The 22688-nt window shown below is 41.7% G+C and overlaps 1 protein-coding gene across 3 annotated transcripts; it reads left to right on the forward strand.

Moving 5' to 3' along the window:
- The first annotated feature begins 921 nt into the window (after window positions 1–921).
- On the forward strand, window positions 922–22329 carry RAB3GAP1 (RAB3 GTPase activating protein catalytic subunit 1). 3 transcript variants are annotated; one of them, XM_059476248.1, is made up of 25 exons: window positions 922–953; window positions 1056–1111; window positions 1930–2005; window positions 3245–3377; window positions 3612–3690; window positions 4338–4457; window positions 5024–5189; window positions 5289–5388; window positions 7679–7760; window positions 8235–8303; window positions 8882–8955; window positions 9690–9782; window positions 11191–11360; window positions 11644–11742; window positions 12045–12217; window positions 13144–13198; window positions 13487–13840; window positions 14920–15057; window positions 16294–16521; window positions 16962–17058; window positions 17148–17251; window positions 17361–17476; window positions 18396–18498; window positions 19969–19989; window positions 21261–22329. In XM_059476248.1, the coding sequence occupies exons 1-25, from the start codon at window positions 936–938 to the stop codon at window positions 21489–21491; spliced, it is 2955 nt and encodes a 984-aa protein (XP_059332231.1). In that variant the 5' UTR covers window positions 922–935; the 3' UTR covers window positions 21492–22329. The 3 variants fall into 3 exon arrangements, 2 of the variants coding, with proteins under 2 accessions (XP_059332231.1, XP_059332232.1); XM_059476249.1 differs by lacking the exon at window positions 19969–19989; XR_009418796.1 differs by lacking the exons at window positions 18396–18498; window positions 19969–19989; window positions 21261–22329 and having other exon boundaries at window positions 16962–17045; window positions 17361–17390.
- Window positions 22330–22688: the final 359 nt, after the last annotated feature.

Consider the following 22688-nt stretch of genomic DNA (forward strand, 5'->3'; position numbering starts at 1 on the left):
TTTATTTTGGGCTGTTTCCCTGAGTGCGGAGCAGGCAGGAGCCATTCCCGAGGCTGGCACTGCGGCTGCTGAGTTTACACCGTGTCGCCCCGGTAACCCCTCAGCCCGGGGGAACGCGGCGGGCAGGATTTAATTCAAAGAGCAGCAGGGACCTATGGAAACAAACACAGCCCAGCTGAACCGCAGCGCTTCAGGCTCCCAGCACAAGTGCTCTCAGCACACAAACCAAACCCTATTTCTATCTTATGTTTACCTCTGTTTATGTTTTAATACCTGGTATGTTTCCACGTCATTTTTACTTCGCACTCAGTCCCCTCAGGAGGATTTGTAATTTCCTTTCTAGCCGCAGATTTTAAGCGTATTTCCTCCTTTTTTTAAAATAACAGACTGTGCTAAGGGGGAAGACAAAATACAAGAGATATAGAGGGCTCAAGTTGAGCTAAAAGGGTGTTTAAGGGAGCTGCTTTGCTGGATGCCAGAAGGATTTCGCCGCTCCCCGGGTGACACAAGCGACGGGGAAGGCTTTGGATGAGGCGGGGACAGGGACACCAGTCCTGGGGGACACCTCAGCCCCGGGAGGGCTGACAAGGGTTGAGGGACATCTGAGGGAGCCCTTCTGGACTCTCGCTGACGGAGAATCTGTGGCAGCACCCCCGCTTCAGCTTCGCGCCGGTGTGAAGCGACTGCGCCCGCGGGCTTCCCGTGAGGGGCTGCAGCTGGCCGGGAAACAGAGACACGGCGTGGGGAGCCCGGGCTGTGCGGGAACGCCACCGGGACGAGCGAGAGAACCCAAGAAAAACACTGTGACGGAAAACTGAGCTGCGAAGGAGCCCAGGAACGCCGGGCTGTGAGAAAGGTCCGGGCTTTGAGGAGGCGCCGCCCTCCGCCACGTTCCCGTCAGCCTCCGCCGCTGGGGGGGCCGTCAGCGGCGCAAGATGGCGGCGGACAGCGAAGTGAGTGTGTGTCCGCTCCTCCCGCCCGCTCCCTGTCCCCCGGCTCTCCCTCTGCCTCCCCCGCTCTCTCCGCTCACCGCCTGTCCCGCTCTCTCCCCGCAGCCCGAGTCGGAGGTGTTCGAGATCACGGACTTCACCACCGCCTCCGAGTGGGAGAGGTGGGTGCTGCCCGCCCCTCGCTCGGCGCGGGGTGCGCGGGGCTCCGCCGAGCCCGGCCCGGCCGCTGCTGCCGGGGCAGCCGCTGCCCCCGGCCGGGAGCACCCGGAGCCCTGCCCGGAGCCCTTTCCCGGCCGTTCCGCCCTAGGCTCAGGCCGCGCCCGAGGAGCGGGTTGAGAGGCTCTAGTCGAGCTGGTTCTGAACTTAAGGTCCGGCTTAATACCTGTTTGCAAGGGATTAGAATGTACACTCAGAAGGCTTATGTGTTTTCTAAGTAGCTGTCTGATTGTTAAGACAGTCATCTTATAGCTGAAGCCTTTAAAAGTTAGTAGAACAATGTAGAACGCTCTTGTACTTGGAATGTATTATTTTTTAAAATGCTTTTTCCAGTAGTGGTAGCGTTTATGATAGGAGACCAGAGATGTCAAATACTGTGCTTTAAATCTGAATTTAGTGATAATTTTGTCTTAAATGCTTCTCTATCTGTTAACAATGAAACAGGAGTTATGTGCTGTAGCTGTTATGTGCTGCAGTACATAACATCTTTTCTTTCAGAACAATGTGAGATTCTTGGAACAGTCAAAAGATGCTCACAACTAAAAGTAACTGTCATGTAAAATTTAAGCATAGGAAGACTTTTTAGTGTACAAGGAAGCAGTTTTTCTGTCTTTACTGTGATACTTGTGGTGTTTGTTTTTTGTTCTTTGGGCTTTTCTAAGGAATTCTGTAGCTGAATAACATACTGTCTGCCTTGAGGTGGCTGAATTATAATACGGGTTTAGTGTTCAGCAAATATTAATGCCTTTTTCCCTCCTAATAGATTTATTTCAAAAATAGAAGAAGTATTGAATGACTGGAAACTTATTGGGATTTCTTCAGGCAAACCTCTAGAGAAGGTCAGTTACTGCTTCTGAATTTTCCTGTAGAATTTGAATTGCTAATTAGTAATACAATAATGTACACATGTATTTCATCTATTGCTGTTTTTGTAGGTGTGGCAGATAATGACTTTATTAGGGAATTTCACTTGTCGAAGTGTCAATTTGACAAACAATTACTGTAAATTCATTGGTGGGTCATCTGCCAAACAGACTGTTTCCCTGACAAAGATGGATCTTCTGTAGTGCTTAGAGATTTTTTTAAAATTCTAAGTTTGAATCTGGAGACATGCTTGAAGCTGCTCTAAATACTCAAGGAACCTTTTTGTCCTGCCTTGTGCCTTTGTCACACCTCATGTATTTATGGCTGAGGTTTGCACAGTGCTATTTGTGGCTCAGTGTGTTTCATAGATGGGAGAGATTTTTTCAGCGACTAATTAGAGCCTTTGTGATGCTTTCTCAGTCTTGTGAAATGCAGAGGAAATTGCTGAGCTCTTCTGCATAGTAATGCAGATAAACTCAGCTGGTTTGTGTGGAGTGGCTGCTGTGTTTCCAGGGGAATCTCATTGCTCTTCATTCTAGTCAGGTACAGAGTATTTGGAATAAAACTTATGTTATTTAATAAATTGCGCTTTAGCTGTCCCTCTATTCCTACATGTCTTCTTTTCTAGACCAGAGCTCTCTTCCTACTGTAAGATCAAAGGATTGTCCAAGTTGCTTTTAGTAGGAGCAGTGGTGCTGATTTTTTTAGACATTCCCATGCTGTATTTTTGTTAAATAATTAATTATTCTTGCACAAGTTTTGTAAGTTGTAGATAAAAATAATCATTTGTTGGTGAAGGTAAATATCAAGGTAATATTTGGACAGAACATTTCAGATATAGATGAAATCCCAGGTGGGAAACTTCTGTCTCTGGGCAAAGTTAAAGGTGCATATCTTCAGATGTACAGTTGCATAAGTGAGGATGCAAATCTTTATTGCCATGTAGTTCTGAGGACTCCAAGATGATATTTGATTTTTGGAATGAACATGGTTATTGGCAACATGGATTTTAGCAGCCAGCTACCTTTATAATGAAGAGCTTTGAGAATTGCTTATTGAAATTAAATCATGCTGAGCCATTAGGCAGTAGAAAAATGTGAATCAACATTATTGATCACATAGGCAATATTTGAAAGATTAATTTTAAAGACTTTTAAAGACTAATGAATGTTAACCTAAATTTATGAGATAATATCTTCTTTTTTTATATGCAGGGTATATTTACCACGGGAACATGGGAAGAGAAATCAGATGAAATTTCATTTGCAGACTTCAAATTCTCAGTTACCCATCATTATCTTGTACAAGAGCCCAGTGACAAAGATGGGAAAGAAGAGCTGGGAGAAGGTACCTGATAGTTCCTTCCATAGTTGTAAGGATAATGCCAGAAGACAGTGTCAGAATGTGGAGTCCACAGTGTGCTGATTTGTGTCAGTGTGGGATTTTCTGAGCTCTGATGAGTGTGATCTGACACTTCTGCTTTTAGTTTGCTTTGCATTCACACAGTGCTAATACAAGGCAGTTGTAAGTGAGCTGGATGGATGTGATGATACATTGATCATGTATCAATTTTTGTCACAGATGCCCTTCCTCTGCCAATGCAGGACTTGCTGTGCATGAACAATGACTTTCCTCCTCGAGCCCACTGTCTGGTGAGATGGTAGGTGTGCTGCCTCTCATCTCTTCTGCAAATGAGCATAGCAGCTGCAAAATCTGGCACAATCAGTTAAAGCTTAAGTAAAATGATTCTTTATACTAGACACAAGGAAGAAGTGCAAAAACAGCCTGCTATAGTGGAGCTATCTTTAATTTGTTTTTTTTTTACCCCCAAATATTTGTCTCAATTTCATATATTAACCAGGCTTTTACATATGTAATATTTAGGTACATTCTTAAAAAGGAAAGCTGCACCACCTTAAACAACAATTATATTCTTAGTAATGCAAATCTGAGCACATAATAGGGTTGGTTCTAGAGAGATTGGCTTTATGTATAAACATTTTCAGTCATTATGAACATAAACTGGAAAACCTCAGGACTGCTAGACCTGGAAGTGCTCCCAGTCAAACACATTGCAGTTGTTGGAATGCTGTTACACTCAGGCAGTTTGTGAGTTCAGATCTGCAGCACCCCATGCCCACTCAGTTCTTGGCTTCTCTAAAAATAAAGAGGTACTTGCATCAAATTAACAAATTTCACAATCCATTGATGCATTTAGGTTCTCCAGGTTACAATATTTTTTAAGAATCATGTTTCAGCTGGCTTGCCAGGCACTAGAAATGTGCTTTTTTCTCTCTGTCTCTCAAGGTACGGCTTACGTGAGTTTGTGGTTATTGCTCCAGCTGCGAATAACGATGCTGTTATCAGTGAATCCAAGTGCAACCTCTTGCTGAGCTCCATTTCCATTGCACTGGGCAACACTGGCTGGTAGGTGAAACATAAACTTTTTTATGTGTCCAGGTAAAACTCCAGCATTGGTGAGGAAAAAGTATTAAATTGTTAGCAAAATACATTCATCGGTTTTTGTTTATTTGTTTATTGTTAGAGAGGGATTTTAAAAATCTCCATGTATAGAGATTGAATAATGTTTTGTTTATTTTAAATATTGTTTGAAAACCTTTAGGGCTGTTAAAAGCTACTAGAAGTTGTAGGAATAATATGTAATTTATAAAACATCACTTTTGCAAGAGGATTTCTTCTCTATGTGTAGTAACAGTAACTTATTAATCTTCCTCAAAAATTATATAGGCTGAAAATGAGGTGAGTCATGAAGTGGGCTGTGATTATGGCATGGCAATTTGTTTGGCATTCTGTTTAATGACATTAACAGTGATTTTCTGTGGTTCCTGTGAAGCGTTTCAAAGTGTGTTCGTCTAAGAGAAAATATATTTCAAAGGCTGAAATTATGTTGAAGTTTTGCTAGAATATTGAGCTAGTTTTAGAGGCTCTGAGGCAGCAGGACCCTCAGTGACGTGCAGTGTTCCTGTTTGCAGTCAGGTGCCCCTGTTCGTGCAGATCCACCACAAGTGGCGCCGGATGTACGCGGGGGAGTGCCAGGGCCCGGGCGTGCGCACGGACTTCGAGATGGTTCATCTGCGCAAGGTGCCCGGCCAGTACACCCACCTGTCAGGGCTGCTGGACATCTTCAAAACCAAGATTGTAAGTGTAAACTGGTGCTATGTGTGATTTATGTTCAACCCCTAGGGTGTTTGAGAGGATTTACTCTTTACATTGGATTTTTTCTCTGGTATTTTGAAGGGCTGCCCTTTAACACCTCTGCCTCCAGTTAGCATGGCTATTCGCCTTACCTTTGTGCTCCAGGACTGGCAGCAGTACTTCTGGCCACAGCAGCCACCAGGTAGGAGACTTGTGTCCTCACAATAACTCATTTTCAGACAGCCAGACAATGCTAAAGAAAATATTTGTGTATCTTGCCAGAAGAATTCTAACATTTTCAACTTTGCTAGGAAAGGCTTCAGTCCAGTCCCACCCTGTGTGATAAGCAAGCCACTTAAAGCTGCTCTCAGGTTGTAGCTCATGGCTGGGACAGATGTTTTAGGTAGGGCTGTGCCTGGAAGTGTGGATTAGTCAGCATTTAGAAATACAATGATATTTCTAAAATAGTGGTATCTATGTGGAATGAAAAGGATGACTGAGTCTGTGAAGTATTCTGCCCTGGATTTCTTAGGTAAATGTTTAGATTCAAATTCTAGAAGATGCTACTACCTCATGGGAGTTTTTGTCAGTTGTTTTTCCATAAAGTACCTTATTTTGCTACTTCACTATCTAAGTGTATTAACAGTGGGAAAAGCAGAAAATACTATATAGACCTCCCTTGAGGTAAAGGTTTGGATTTTTATTATTGTTGACACAGTACTAAATTTAATGCAGGAGGAATTTCTGAACAAGTCTTTTGGTATAGTAGCCTTGCATGAAGGGGAGAAATAAGGTGTAGTCTTAAATTTAAAGTATATAGAGCAGAACTTGATAAATTTATGCCATAGTGATGCTGTTTAGGGAAACCAGAGGTAGTTACTTGTTTGGTAGTCTCAAAATTATCTCTTTTTTTCTTGGTGGTGGTGCTGTCTTCCTTTATCAAGGAAGTATCAAGGATTTGGTTTTAACAGAAATATTTCTATATATTTAGTAGCAGAAAATAAATTATAAACTTTTCAAAGGCAAACAAACCCATAGGAAAAAGGTAAATATTGGTTCCTCCTTAAGTGATGTGGTGTTTTAGGTACAGGGTGATGGAACAGTTAAAATGCCCAAGTTCTTTCCTTGGTTTGGTAGCAATTTTACATAACAAGCTTGAGGTATTTAGGATACATTTGGAGAGACAGAACTCATGTGGCCTTGGTTATCTAATTGTTTGGCTTTTCTTTGCTTGAAAAAGTACAGTAATCAAAATCCTATGTTTTGAAGAAGCGTGGAGTGATGTTGATTCTGTGCTCTGTAGTTAAGGAATTTATGTTGAACATGTTTAAAGAGAGTTCTGCTTATTAGAGAGAAAATCAGTGCTGTTTTAAATGATAGTTCCTCTTTGGTTAACCAAGTTTACCTGAAGAACTTGGGAAATGAGTTCCACAGATTTTATCTTTTTATTGTTTCTGCAGACACAAAATCTATTTTCTGTAGTCTCTGTGCCTTACTGTAGTTACTCACTAAGTCGGGATCTCAGGTTTGTCATGGATGAGTTGTAGCACTCTGATCCTATTTCTTGATTGTAACTTCCACTCCTTTAGCAGCAGAGTTGTGGTTAAGGGTGTCCAAGTGTGTTGCAGAAACTGGAGATGCACAGCATCAGTTTTACTGCTATTGCTATGTGCAGTTGTGGTTTATGTTCACTGGGAAGATTATATACCATCACTCAATTTGCTCTTTTCAAATAAAACCAAAAAATTTAAATGTCTTTATCTTCTCTGCAGAAGAAATTATGTAATTAAGTTATCCAGATGCTTCATCTGTGCTAATCCCTCACTTGTTTTGTTTGTAAACAGTTTGCCAGATGCAGTTAAAATTGCAGATCAGATGCTGTAACAGCATTATTATAATGGCATTACAATACATTGTTATTATTGCCCACTTTAATTTTTGTTCAGTGGAGGCTGTCTGGTTTTGATTTATGTATTTGAAGGCTGTAACATGGGAAGTGCCTGAGGGTGCTGGGAGGCATCTCTGAGTACCTGGGACTACAGGGAGTCCCCCAGATTATTTGATTAAGTCCTCTTTTGATAAAATTGTCACTTTTACAAGTAGTTGTTTTTTCACTCTGCAGAGTTGCTCTTTCAGTCTTCCTTCTCTGCTTGGAACTGATTTCCTGCCCAAGCATTTTTATGGCACTTTTGTGTCTGTTCTTGTGCCAACATTGAATCTTTAGGGCTGTCTTTTTATCTATCATCACTGCCTGTATGAAGGGAATAACCTTCCCTCAACATGAATGACAAGAATTGTATCTGTCCCTTTGAATGTCCCATTTCAGTTTCTGTTGGAAGCAATTGCTTTGACTGTGTGTTAGGATTGTGTTCTCCTAGCTCAGCTGTCCTCTGGTCATCCTGCAAGTTACAGTCTTTGCAGTGAAATAAGGTGATAGGCTGCTTCAAATGTTCCACAAATTCTTTATGGAAAATGTGTTGATTTTTCTCCAGATATAGATGCTCTAGTTGGGGGAGAAGTTGGAGGCCTGGAATTTGGGAAGTTACCATTTGGTGCGTGTGAAGATCCTATTAGGTAAGAGAAGAGTTCAGAAAACTGTTTTATAACTTCCTTAATGGAGGACTTGAAGGTGTTATTTCAAATCTTAGCTTTGCCTGCCTACCACTTAGCATGTCCAACAGATACTTACTTATTCAAGTGCATCAGAAACATCTGTGAAGGGTGGTGGTTTAATAGCAAATAAGACCATTTGTAAAATTGTCTGATGATATTCAGAGTTCAAGCTCGTATGGCTTTTACAATAAACTTCTACAGTACCCCATTTATCTCTGAAATTATTATCTTGAAATATACCTCAAGATAAACCTTAAAAATTTTGTGCTTTTGTGCAAGGGTTGGACTTGCTGTCATGTATGCAATGAGAAAACTTACTGGAGAACAAAGAGGGAATAAAACATGAACTATCACAAATACCTTTCAAAACATGAACTGTGGTGGAGGTAAAATGTTCTGCTATCACTGAAAGACTGCACTCTTGTTTTGTTTCAGTGAGCTGCATTTAGCTACAACATGGCCTCACCTTGCAGAAGGGATAATTGTTGACAACGACGTTTATTCGTAAGTATCTTGTCTGAGTTGAAAATGAGTGTGCTTTTTTGCTCACTGCTGCATTTTAGTGTCATCTCAAACACTGTGTGGCTTCACATGTGAAAAAGAACCCATTTTGAGGAATGCCAATGTCAGCTGATAGCACATCTAATTTGGGAAAACACCTTTTGAAATGCATTTCTGTGAGAAAATATTATTGTGTTGTAATCTCAACAGAACACAAACCCCTGGTTTTGAGCATATTCTCATGTTAGACTTGAAAATTTTGTGTATCACATATTTCTTGGAAAAGATGATAGTGGAGCATGAAAGGTAAAAACAATTCACTGCTTGATATCCCTCTCCCAAAACCTGTCATCCAGCTTTTCTGCTAGAGAGGAAGAAGTGTTTCTTGTTCATGTCATGCACATATGTGAGAATAGTGACTCTTGCTTGTCATGTTCTCCTATGTAATGTGGTGACATGACATTTATTGAGAACTTGGTACTCATCTTTCTGATACTTACAGTGGCATTTGGTTTTCTTTTTTCTTTTTTTTTCTTTTTTTCTTCTTTTTTCTTTTTCTTTTTTTAAATTTTTTCCCCAAGTGACCTGGATCCACTTCAAGCACCCCAGTGGTCTGTGAGAGTTAGAAAAGCAGATAACCCTCAGTGTCTATTGGGTAAGACATCAGAATTTCCTGTCTTCTCTTGCAGTTTTTAAACTAAAACTACCAAGTTATGAAGTTAGGGTTGAGTTGATTACCTGATGGTTTATTTGCTCACTTCCCTTATTTTTTTGAGTGAATAGTATTTTGGGTTTCTTTTTCAAGAACACAAGCTTTGCAAATACATAAGTTTCTGCTGTAGTTTATTCTGTGTCTGCATGTGGTGAAATTCATTGCTATTCTTATTTCACCAGTTCCAGAGAATAAAAATTTTCTCTGTATTCTTTGAAAATTTAGATTTCCTAGAATCTTCCCATTTTATTAAGTGTGTTTTGCATGTATCCATCTCCTTAGTTCAACCAACCTTTCTGACAGGGAGAATTAATATTCTGGAGAGCTGTACTGCTCTGTCTGTCCTTGCCTTTGAGCTTGTGGGGAAAAGGCTCCAAAACTTTCCAAGTTTCATGTTGTTTTGGGTGAATCAAACTGCAGGCAGAGCTGTGCTCTGGAGAGATGGCCAAGAGCTGCCTGGGTGTGCATTTACCTAAACTTTAATTATGTGGGTTTTGTGCTTCAGATAATTTAATTATGTGGATTTTGTGCACCAGATATTTGTGCTTAGAACAAATTATCAGATGTTCTTTCAGAAGAAAAGCTAAAAATTGCTGTCCTTGGGGCATAATTTGGAGTGTTGGCTCATTGCTCAGTGAGATTTTTGGCTGAGTTCAGGAGCTTTGTTCCTCTACCAGGGGATTTCCTTACTGAGTTCTTCAAGCTTTGCCGGCGGAAGGAGTCAACAGATGAGATCCTTGGAAGGTCTGCTTTTGATGAGGAAGGAAAAGGTAAAGCTAAAATCCAGTTGATTTGTGTTACTTGTATTTAATAGTTTTGTGTTAGTTACCTTCCCTGTACCCTTGTCTTGACTGGTATTTATAACTCTTACACATACTCCTGGGAATTTTCTGGCCAGGGCTTCATGGGGACATTTCTCATGAATTCTAGACAAGTTCAGCTCCCGGAGTCCCAGAGGAACAACTGCCTCTGTTAATGTTGTGTCTGGCTTTTTTTACAAGAATAGAAAAGCTTAAAATTTGACTAGAATGTACAAGTGTTGCTTGTAGGACACATCAGGATTGTCTGTATAGTTTTATGTATTTTTGCTTTTTCCACTTCTTTCTCCTTTTTGTTGTACTCTGTAGTACATGTCAACAGCAAGTTTAAAGAGTCTTTAATCAGTGTGAAAGGCTTTGCTCTCATCCTCTCCATTTTAAGGAAAAAAGAAAATTAAAACTTCCCAAATTATCTGACCAGCAAGTTGGGCTTTATCCCAACTGTATAAATACTGCCATCTTTTTGATGTCTCTGTCCCTCTCTTTGGCTTTTCTTGATGTATATAGTGAAAATTCCCTTCCTGCCTGCTGCTTGTCACCTGTTCTTCCCTCCAAATATGGCCTGTATCAATATATTTTCCTTGGCTATACCTGATGTTAGTTTTGAAGAAGGAGCTTGCTAGTGAGCTTAAAAAGGTGTTAGACTGAGGAGGGTGTGTATTACTCAGTACTTGGCATACAGTTCCTTCAGCCCTTCTTAGCTCTGGGCTTGCCAAGATGGGCTTTTGCAGGTTGCTCCTAATTATTCACTTAAATTTGTCAGCTCTCCTTATAACAATATTAATTGAGTCTATTGTTAGAGAGACAGTCTAGAGTTTACCAGCAGCAGGTATGAAAAAAACCCCAGTCTTTTGATTTGAGAAGTTTACCTGAGCACTCTAAAACAGAACTGTGCTTTCACTATGTGAGGCCAGTGATTAATACAGGATTTATTTAATATTTATCTAAAGCTTTAGCATATGCTGGAGCAGTCTTTGTTACCTGCAGCATGTTTACTGGTATGATATATAAACAAGGTTTAAATACTGAGTCTTTGGGATACTCTGTTGGTAACTCTGCAGGAGCAGTGCTGCTACAGCAGGCACTACCTGCAGCCAGCTCAGTCTGGACTTCATTTGGTGAATTAAATCAAGGACAGTCTGTGACTCATTTGTGACCTCCTTCTGCTGCCTGTATTAGCTAAGAACAGTGAGTGTCAGCCTGGAACCTGGCAGCAGAGGTGTAGCTCTGGTTCACAAGGGGCTCAATATCAATACAAGATAAACAGGCTGATTAAGACAGGTGAACTCTTGAAGAGACTTGTTCTAGTGTTTGGGGGTTCATTTTATTTTGTTCTAATTGTTTTTATTTTATTTTCTAGAGGTTGCTGATATCACCCACGCGCTGTCAAAGCTCACAGAGCCAGCACCAGTCCCAATCCCCAAATTATCAGTCACAAACATGGTTCACAGTGCCAAGAAGAAGATCCGCAAGCACAGAGGTGTGGATGAGTCTCCTCTGAACAATGAGGTGCTCAACACCATTCTCCTGGTGAGTGAGCTGTCCCTGCACATGGATTCAGATATCTTTAAACCTGTGACAGGTTTAAAGATATCTGATGGCAGTTCCAGTGCTTGAATTGCATTTATCAGCTTCTGGGAACAGCCCAAGTTGTTACAAGTCTGTGTACTATAAGTGGGCTAAAATCTCTGAACTCTGCTAACAATTTTAATTATAAGGATTGCTGGTATGAAGGCAGCAGTAACTTTATGGAGAAAGTGGAAAAGGCAGGAAAACCATATTGATGGAAGGTTTAATTTTTTTTTTCTTCAAGTTCTTATTTCCTGATGCTGCTGACAAACTTGGAGATGTATTTGAAAACAGAGCCAGCACTTCAGCAGGAAACAATCCTCCTCCAGAGAATGAAGATTATGTAAGTTTTGTTGAGTGACACAAGAGAGAAAGCCATTTTGTGTGTGTGTTTATATAGACTTTGCTGTGCTTGCCCTGTATCTTGTAATACTTAGCTTTTGGAAAGATGAATTTACCTTTGTGGAATCTCTGGGTAGAAATAGTGATGATTTCTGTTTCCTTGGAATTCCTTTATTCTTCCAAAGACTGTACTTTTTGGTATCTTCTAGCCACTTATATTGACAAACAGGAAAGAGCTCACATGGTTTTGGAAAACAATGCCATTGTTTCTGTATTTCTTGCTTTCTTTTATTTCTTCCCTAGAATCTCTTCAGCCAGTTTAAGTCTGCTCCATCTGACAGTCTGACATACAAATTAGCTTTATGTCTTTGTATGATAAACTTCTACCATGGAGGAGTCAAAGGAGTGGCACATCTTTGGCAAGAGTTTGTGCTGGAAATGCGTTACAGATGGGAGAATAACTACCTTATCCCAGGGTGAGATTGTTGTTGCTCCTTGGTCATGGAAAATGTTCTTTGTTCCAGGAGCTGAGTGGGGTCACTGTGACTTTGAAACACACAGTTTTGGGGTTTTTTAAATTGCAAATGCTATCTCTGTTTTTATTGCCCTACTTCCTTAAGGAAAGAAAGGTCAGGGAGTAAGGACCAGCATCTGTGCCCTCTTTTGAAAACTTCAAGATGCCTGGGGAAGCTCAGCTTAGACATTCACTCCACTGTGTGAATGAGGGTGGGGAAAATAACTTACTGTGGTGTAGTTTCACCTCTCTTCTAAGGGAGCTGTTCCAAGGTCCTACTGGTGCAATGGCCTTTTTAGGTATTCCAGCCCTTCCAGGTTCGGTCTGCTGCAGCAGAGCTTGGGACACACCAAACCAGGGGCTCTCTCAAGATGAGGCAGAGCAATAACATACCCTGCACTTAGGGTTGTGGTATTTTGGTTGGGGTTTGGGGTTTTTTGTTGATGTGACAGACTGGCACATCAACAATTTAATGTACTACATTTGTACTTTGAAATGGTTACACTAGCAGATAAAATAGAAGCTGAAATGTATAGCAATGACTCCACTGTATCATTGCAGTTTTAAAAGTACAGTTAAGGATGCTTAATTCCCGTTTGAAAGCAGTTACCTTTTCAACTTCCAGTTGGAAAACTGACTAGGAATGCAGAGTGTTTCACACTAGTGTGAGTGATCTCTGAGCTCCTGAAATGACCTCTGGGAAATACATGTAATTTAAATTCTGGGCTTGTCTGCTGAGACAATAGAAGAGCTGTGTAGTTGAAATGATGGGGATGGGTTCATTGTGGGGGTTTGTCTCTGTTCTAGATTTCATGTGATTTAAGAACACATGTGTGTGAAAGATTCAACTCTATAACTGATAACGCTTACACTTCTACCTTTTTTTAGATTAGCTAATGGCGCTCCAGATCTGAGATGTTGTTTACTGCACCAGAAACTTCAGGTAAATATCCCAAATTTAAGAACTATTTTTCTCCTAAGGAAACTGTCAAAATTATAGCAATGATTAGCTAAATATGTTGTTTTGTAGATTTAGTTGTGCTTGTGGTTTTTGGGCATGGAATTTATTTCTTGAGAAAAATTTTGTTACAGCAACAAGTTTAGTGGAATTGTTATCTTTTAGAATTGTAAGACCTTTTCAGTGGCTCTACAAGTTTTTCTGTATGATTGTCTCCATAAGGGAAAGAATTGCTGAACAATTTTTTTTTGTTCCTTTAACTTGTTGAATTAGATGCTAAATTGTTGCATTGAAAGGAAGAAAGCAAGAGATGAGGGGAAAAGGGGGAGCATGTCTGATCGTTCACCTGGTGGTGCTTCTGGTGATGGTGCCAAAGGAGGAGACCACTCTGGAGAGAACCCTGACAAGGAAAAAGAATTTGGCAAGTCTTGGGAATCATGGAGTGACAGTGAAGAGGAGTTTTTTGAATGTCTTAGTGACACAGAAGATCTTAAAGGAAATGGACAGGAAAATGGCAAGAAAGGAGCAAAAGAGTCTGTAAACTTAAAACCAGAAGGGCGTTTGCACCCACATGGAAAACTGATGCTGCTGCATCCAGGAGAGCCTCTCTACGTTCCCATAACACAGGTGAGGGAGCAGGAGCTGAGAACACACAGAATGTGCCTCATACCTGGGGTTGTGAAACTGCAACAGTTTGCAGGTTACAGCTTTGTGTGTTGTTAAAATTTCTGGGTGTTTTTGACCTAATGCCTTGTTTTTAATCTTTAAACTGAAAGAGGCTGCTAATCTCACACATTCTTTGTTTTATTTGAGAGTGAATGTCCGTACCAAATTTCACTCCAAAAGATATTTTTAAAACAAGAATTAAATTTCCTTTCCTACCTTAAATATGGGGTTCTTTTTATTTCCAGTTCTTGAGTCATCTTCCATCCCCTCCTTACTTTCTTTCCTATAAAATAGGAGCTGCTGTGGTCCTTGCACCATGGAGGTTTCTGCCTAACTTTGCACAGTACTGGATCAGTTTTAGTGCTCTATTTGTTTTTTTTTCATAATTTCTCAGCTCATATCTAAAAGGCCACAGTCATTAGGTTTGGTGCCATTCTCTACAGCAGGTTTATTATCAAACAACTAGAAATGTTACCTGACATCAATAGGCTTTCTTGCAGAGTGACCAGGGATGAAATAGGAAGTGGTGCTGTCACAGAAAGCAGTTTGAAATCAGCCATGCATGAAGAATACTGTGGTTTTCTTTCTCCTGAGAGAAATTACTTCTAATTAGTGTTGCTTTGCTTGGGTAAAACATACGAGCAGAGAGTAGTCAGGCAAGATGTTCTCAATTAATAATGTGCTGACAGTATTGACAGCAAAAATTCTGCATTGCTTTGGGTAGATTTTCATCCATCTCAGCAAAATTGAACCAGTCAAACATTTCCAGGACTTCATTAGGATTTTGGCATTTTAGCAATATATCCTTATATTGTTACCTTATTTCCAGGTAATTCTCTGTGTAGTTTCTTTGTTAGTGTCCTCTTCAGATGCACAACTTGAGGCTGAACTGTGTAGGCAGTGGAAAATTGTGATCATTTCCTCAGAGTACAAAGGAAGCAGAGTGAACTAGGGGTGAAAAGGAGCTTCCTGCTCCTCCTCCCTTGCCCTTACTGCCTGCAGGAGGGGCTGTCAGTAACGCTGAGTGTTCCCTGTCACAGGAGCCAGCCCCCATGACCGAGGACCTGCTGGAGGAGCAGTCGGAGGTGCTGGCCAAGCTGGGCACGTCGGCGGAGGGCGCTCACCTGCGGGCGCGCATGCAGAGCGCCTGCCTGCTCTCCGACATGGAGTCCTTCAAGGTAGCACTGCTGGCACATTGCATTGCCTGCTTCTTCATTCAGCTGGCCCTCTTGGTTGTGCTGGACAGTTCTGAAGATTTCTAAGGTTTTTTTCCTCCACAAAACAGTTTCCAGTTAGTTTCAAGTTGAAAATAGAAACCTACTGGGCAAACTCTTGGCACATTTCAAAATCTAGGAGGATGTGATCTGTTACACTGTAGCATCCCAGTAAATTTACACAATGTCTGTGGGAAGGGAAAATACACATCAAACATACAATTGATCAGTTGTGAATTAAAACATCCATTCATCAGGTTGGGACTGGACTAACTGTGGTTTTGGGTTTCATTTCCCTCTGAGCTCTGCAGAGGGAGCTAAGAGCACATCCACTGCTGTCAGCACAGGAGCTCAACACTAAAAAGACTGGAGATTCTGAAATGAAATAGCCATATATATATTTTTAATTATTGCAGTCTTTATGGTAAAAGGATATAATGTGCTGTACAGTTAGACTATTTATAGTATAACAGTAATCACTTTATTAACAGGGACTCATGGCATATTAAATATATATGGTGTAAGTAATCAAATCTCAAAGTAAAAGTAGAGAACTATAATTGGAAGCACAAGTATACACTTCATAGGTACATCAAATAGAAAATAGGGATTCCTTTTATGTTCTGGACCTGTAGATGTAGTTAATTGTGGTCATTTTGCATCTATGAAAAATGAAGGTTTTTTTGTTTGGGGAAGATACTTCTTTAAAGTTCCTTTTCAAAAGAAGAAGAAATGGTGAATTTTGTCACTGGAGTGTTAAAAAATGGAAAGTCAGTGCTGAAAGCATACTTAGGCAGCCCACTGATTCTTTTAGTCTTTAATGGGGTAAGTGAATCCCTGTTTAGTGAAAATTCCTATTTATTGCACGTGCCAGGTGCCAGGTGGAATCTTAACAGTATAATTTTGAGCTTGCCTGAAATAACTGATAAATGTAATGAATGTACATATAGTGAGTGATGAGAAGGTGATTTTTTTGTTGTTGTTGCTGCTGATGGGGGTTTTACCCCTTGCCATTTTCTTGGTTTATGCTTTATTCCCTCTATCCTACTGTACAGTTTGTTGGCTGTGGACAAACGAATTTCCTGAATTTGGTCTCTTACTCTGTGCTCTACCCACTAAACCATATTGCCCTCCTATCCATGCTGTCGTGTTTTTGTAGGATTTTTCAGGAACAGATTTTCTGTCCTCTCCTCCCTGCAGGCAGCTAACCCTGGCTGTTGTCTGGAGGACTTTGTGAGGTGGTACTCACCCCGGGACTACATCGAGGAGGAGGTGATTGATGAGAAGGGGAACAAAGTCATCAGGGGCGAGCTGAGCGCCCGCATGAAGATCCCCAGCAACATGTGGGTGGAGGCCTGGGAGACAGCAAAGCCAGTCCCAGCACGGAGGCAGAAGAGGCTTTTTGATGACACCAGGGAGGCTGAGAAGGTGAAAGCTCTGGGGCTGGTGCCAGTCTGGGCTCCCTGCAGCCCTTCCCTCCCTCCCTGCAGCATTTAAACACTGACAGGCCCTTGCACTGTGTCCTTGGAGTTACTGAACTGTTTAGTGCATGGCTTAGGGTTGATTGGAAATTTCTGCTGCTGTACAGGAGGGTGTTTGATGTATCTAAAAGTATGCAGTGTTACTTAGGTATTTCTTTGAATTATTAGTAAATAAAGCAGATTTTTATCTGCATATACATTAGGAACATTTTAGTTTCCTAATGCAGTTATTTTTAGTTTCATTCCAACTTGTTGGGCAGATTCATGTAAAACTGCCTCTCAGGTCTTAAAGTGGCATTCCATTCTTGTGAATTCATCTTTCCAAGATAACCTTATCTTTGGGAAGTAGTTTTGATCACTAAAATATTGAATTTTCTAATGGTGCAGGTACTTCATTACCTTGCAGTTCAGAAACCAGCTGACCTTGCAAGGCATCTCCTGCCTTGCATCATCCATGCAGCTGTACTCAAGGTAAAGGAGGAAGGTAAATAATGTTTAATAAATTATTAAGATATTTAAGGGGGAACAGTGATGCAGTCACTAATTACAACTTTGTTTCTTTCCTTATAATAGAAGCAGTAGAAGATATATCTTCAGTTAAGAAGATTATCAAGCAGATAATATCCCATTCCAGCAAAGTGCTACGGTTTCCCAGTCCAGAGGACAAGAAGTTGGAAGTAAGGCTTTTGTACTGGCTGGGGCTGAAAACCTGATTGACTTTTGCACTGTTCATGGCAATGTTAAAGGAACATCTTTTTAATTTTCCCTTTTATTAAACTCTTGCAGGAAATCATTGCTCAGATTATGAGTGTGGAAGCCATCATTGCCAGGGCAAGGTCTCTCAAAGCAAAATTTGGGGTAGAGAAATGTGAAAATGAAGAGGAGAAAGAAGATCTACAAAGGTGACTTTTTTAATTCTTATTTTTCACTGTGTTGTTTTGTTTTTCCTCTGATGCCCTTGTTTGTACTTTCAAAACTTAGGACAATGGTGACAAGAAAGAAATACTTAGGAATCATATTTGGGTATCCCTGTCACTAGACTGTCTAGAGATGATGTGTGTGGGTACCTCAGTGCTCCTCCAATTAAGCATCTCTTTGGAGACCTTTGATCCAGGTTTTTTAAATAGAATTTGGTTCTATCTTGACAGTACTGGGGACTAACTTTTTTTTTGTGTATATAAAAGATATATTTGGTGAACTCTGTTACCTTACCTAAAATTAGGACGTGAAATTTACTATTTTTTATAAATATTATGAAATGAAATAGCCTCTTCCACAGTTGTTTTCTTAATTCTTGTCTCCTTGCTGATGTGAAACATCACTGAGCAGCTCTGAATGGGAAGTGACAAGGAATGTTCCCTTGCATCACTACCTGCTGTCAGATTATTTACTTGCTGCTCAAGATGAGTAATGTTATAAAACCCAAGTTAACCTCTTGCTGCTGTGCTGGGAGGGAGAGATGACATTTGTGCAGTACATGTTGGGAGTTCAGAGATGTGGTGCCTGACCCAAGCAATGTCTGTGTGCTAAAGAAAATTGTCACATTGTGAATACTTCTGCATGGCCAGCACCATGGAGGCTTTCCTGTTGATTTTATACATCTGCTTTAGGAGCCTGGGCTTCATTCTTAGGTAACTGAGAGGAGAATTTTTTTCCTTCAACTTTTGGAATAGAGAAGCAAGAGAATCTGCCAGTTTTCACCCTGAGCAAATGATGCTTGGTGAAGGCCTTGGCACAGGAAACAGCTCATTTAGGTTGGCACACTGGATCTGGCCAAGGATTAACCATTCCTTTTTCCTTTTCAATCATTTGTTCCATCAGATTTGTAAACAGTCTCCTGGAGCAGCCAGAAGTGTCAGTGGTTGGTGCAGGAAGAGGACCTGCTGGCAGCATCATTCACAAGCTGTTTGTGACTGCTCAGAGGGTAAGAGAGAGCTCTGGGCAGTGCTGCAGCCACTTCTGATTTAACCAGAATGAGCCAATGAGTTACCACATGGTGCCAGTGTATTCTGTCTGCATTTCTGCATGTACTGTCATGTATGTGCTTGAGGTGTTTCTGTGATGTTCTACACGATTTTGGCAGTAACAGAACCTTGCAGGACCAAAGGAGAGTGAGTGAGCTGGGATGTTTAACAGTTGAAGCCAGCTGGGTAGATAGAGGTGTCACTAATGCTTTATGTACTGCAAACAGTATCATCAGTAGTGCTATGAAGGCAAGACAAATTTCTGCCTTATCACAGCAAGGTCAAGTGTTGATTGTTTCACAGAGGAATGTAGAGAAACAGGTCATAATATTACATATTTTGGAAGCAGTAACTTCTAAACTGAGGCTTATGTTTGGAATACTTGAGATTTTTTTCTGTGGAAACCAGCATGCTTAGGAAGTTTCAGTTCTTTTTCAGTTTCTGCATTCAGTTTACCAGTGTTGCATCTGTTTTCTGGAGACCCTTCCCTTGCTGATATTGATAAAAATGTTGCTTTTCTCTCTTAAGCAGTCTTTGGAATAATTAGTCTGAAAGTATTGATTTCCAAACCTCATGGACTGCAATCAGCCTTCAGTTTCTGTCAGAATTACACCTGTTTATAGCATCAGATTTTCTAACTCAAATTTAACTACAGTGGTAATAACAAGGTAGCAGCCTGAAATCCCATTTGGAAATAATTGCTGGAAAAATGTTGTGATTGGGTGTTAAACACTTTAAAGGGATCAATGCTTTTGTAATAATCTCTATTTTGCAACTCAGCATAAAAAGGACCATTCTGAAAACAGACTGTGGTTATTCTGAGGAATGAAAATCAGGACACTTCTTTTATTCTTTCAGTCTCTAGGGAAATTGTGTTTGCAAACCTGAACCTGCTAACCAGCCACCTTTACCCTTCAAAGCCCAAGATCTGTGCCCTGTAAAGTGATGCACACATATGCACTTGCCTCTTCAAGAGAGGCAGTGGGTTTTCAAATCTAACTTTCTACCCTTAGGATGTGTGCAAGTTTCTAGGGTTGTGTTTTGAAACACCACTAACTAAAGCAGGGTTACAGGTATTTCTCACTAGCAGCTGGTCAGTGTTAATTAAGGTTTCTTAGTGGGACAGGAACCAACTTGCAACAAACCCCATTTTGTGTTTAACCTGCTACGAGTTATTTCAGTAGAGAGCTGTTTGGTAAATAGAAGTGAAATTCCCTGTTCATTACCTTTTGAACCTGGACTCCTCTCTGAGCTGTGTATAATGTGTTCTGTTCTTGAGTTTTCTCGGAAAATTCTGATAGCCAGTGCATGTTCTTGGAGTGCATGATGTCTCTTAAACCTACAGTCTCCTCCTAACCTCTTGTAAGTCACCTCTGACTTGCCTTTGTTTCTGTCTTTCATCACTGGTTCTTTTCTCATCCCTTTCCAAGCTGACTGAATCTTCTGATGAGGTAACCAACTTTGTCCCTCCTTTCCCTCTCATCTTCTCTGCATAGAGCTGAACCTTCTGGTGGATATAGTGCAGCAGCCAGATTTAGTTTGTACTGGTGTTCACAAGTTGAGCATAAAAGTAACTTTGTGTTTCCAGAATGGTTTTTCTGTATTCACACTTTATTTTCAGAGCCAAATAATGCATAGGAAAAGAGAGACAAATGTCAAAAAAAAAAAAAGTCTTTCAAAAAACCAAACCAAACAAAAACCTTTATTCAAGTGAGTATTGGTGTTTTCTGATGCTGAAATATGTAACCATGCCTTTATATTCTTTGTTGCCATCACTGGTTTTTTGTTGGTGTTTAGGGGGGAGGTGGTGATGGTGATGAACAATATGGATGCTGCATTCCCAACACTAGTGCTTCCTGAAGGTCTGGAACTTTCTGGACACAGATATTTGGCAAAGAAGCAGGGCGACTGTGTGAAGTGTAGCACAGGGAAGATCCTCTCTGTTGGTTTCCCCAAGCTGTTCTTGTGGGAACACGTGGCACTTGTCCCTGGTGGGTTCTGTGGCACAGCCTGCAGGGCTGGTCCCTCCACTCCTGGGAGCAGAGGGACAGCAGCAAGGGACCACAAGGGGCAGCCATTGGCTTCTGCCACACCTCAGGGATGGTGCTAGTGTAGAGTTGTACATGCTTGAATTAGGAAGGACCCTATTAGGGTATTGGGGGAGATGTGTGTATCCATAGGAATATGTAATCAGGGACTGTTTATTGGGCATGCCAGCCCTTCTTCCAGTATCCGGGTGTCAGTGTTGCTGCTGCCTGGCCCTGAGAGGATGAACAGCAGTTGGGACTGTGCAGCAGGGGGATTTCAGCAAGGCTCTCTGGCCATGAAAAGCCCATCCTGCAGTAGTATTGGAGGGTGAAAGGGCAGGTGACTGTCAGGACTGCAGGAGTGGCACTGATGATTTTGAAGTGGAGTCTGCCTTGGCCTCCTGCAGCTGCAGGGAGCTGAGCAGAGCACTCTGTGTGAGGAGGGGCCATTTCCTCCAGTCACAAGCCTTGCTTCACACTGCCACATCAGAACTTCAGCTGGGCAGAGCTTCACCATCCACACGAGGGTTCTTCCATCTGGTTACGTTTGCTTTATTTCCTAGCATCCCATTAGCGCTTTGCTCTGTGTACACATGAAGCCTCTAGCTGTGTTCCCGTTTCTGCTCTTCTCTGAGAGCAGCTTTGTGAATGCGGCGTTAGGCAGCAGGCTGCCCTGTCGCTGTGCTCTGCCGCAGGTGTCCGTGCCGCTGGAGGAGGAGCTGCGGCGCTCGGGCTGTCCGGAGGAGCGCAGGCAGGGCGTGCAGTCGGAGTTTCCCCCGCCCGCGGGCCGGGAGGTGATCCTGCGCGCCTCGGTGCCCCGGCCCGCGCCCTACTCCAAGGCGCTGCCGCAGCGCATGTACAGCGTGCTGACCCGCGAGGATTTCCGCCTGGCGGGCGCCTTCTCGGCCGACACCACCTTCTTCTGACAGCCGGGCCGGACTCGCTGCTGCGGCCGCGGAGCTGCCGGGACCGCAGCGCTGCTCCCAAGGACTTGGATCGGCCGCCACAGCTCATCTCCGAGGTTTGGAATGGCTGCAGGAGTGGTTTCAAACTCTCTGTCCCGAGGGAGCATCTCTTCCTTTCCTTGCATTAGCTTAATTACGGACCTGAGTGGGCTGTGTGCAAATATTCATGTTGAAATTGATGCAGAATGTGCTGCTTTACACTTCAGGATCAGACTTGATCAAGTGACGTTAGTCTACTTAAATTGATATATATAAAAACATTAAGTAATTTATATTTATTACTAATCATAATCACAGAGCCCAGTATTTTTTGGTTAATCACTGTTTCAAGTGCTTCTGAAATATCCTTATTTTTATTTAAAGTGTACAGTTCATACTCTAGTTTGTGCTAAAGTCTCCTGGTTGTCCAGATCTCTTCACTTCTCCCAGAAGACAGAACTAAGTGGACAGTGAGTCTGACTGACAGCCTGCAGTGCATCACTGAGGTGTGGGATACTCTGTATCCTTCCCTTGGTGCAAGGGCCAAAGCTGGATGGAAATGACACCCCAGAGGTGTTTCACTGTGAGCAACTCACTGGTGTTTACCCAGGCTATTTGTCTGCACTCCCTGTCATCCATGGGACAGGAGGGGACAGCTCTGTCACCTTTGGCCCCTACCCCACCTGTGCCAATGTTGCTTTACAGTGACCTTCATCTGTTTGAATGAGAATCAGCAGATCAGCATTACTTTACAGATGTACAAACAGCTACAGTATTGTGGACATTACTCAATAAATATGAACGTGCTGTTGGCTCTCAGTATTCCCATGCTTTTCCATGCCCTCCTTGCATGCTCTGATCCAGGAGGGACATTGTGCCTACACTGAGTATAGAGATTGAGTTCTGCTGGTAGTAGCAGGATCCCAGGTGTTACCCTAAAACTTCTTAAAAGGAACAGGGATCAGTGTCTTTTTTCCTCACATAAAGTTCTATGAATTAGAAACACATTTTTCAGGATGAAGAAGAGTTAACAAGGTAAAATCTTGCCACAGACCTTGTTTTCCAGGCTGTTTGTGTGTTTGCTCACACATCAGGGTAAGTATGAATAAGACCTGTAGCTGCTCTTTAACTGTGTGGCTTCTTTAAAATTAATTACACCAAACAAACAATTCCTGGTTT

The sequence above is a fragment of the Ammospiza nelsoni genome, chromosome 7 (genome assembly GCF_027579445.1).
Source record: "Ammospiza nelsoni isolate bAmmNel1 chromosome 7, bAmmNel1.pri, whole genome shotgun sequence".
Lineage (NCBI taxonomy): Eukaryota > Metazoa > Chordata > Aves > Passeriformes > Passerellidae > Ammospiza > Ammospiza nelsoni.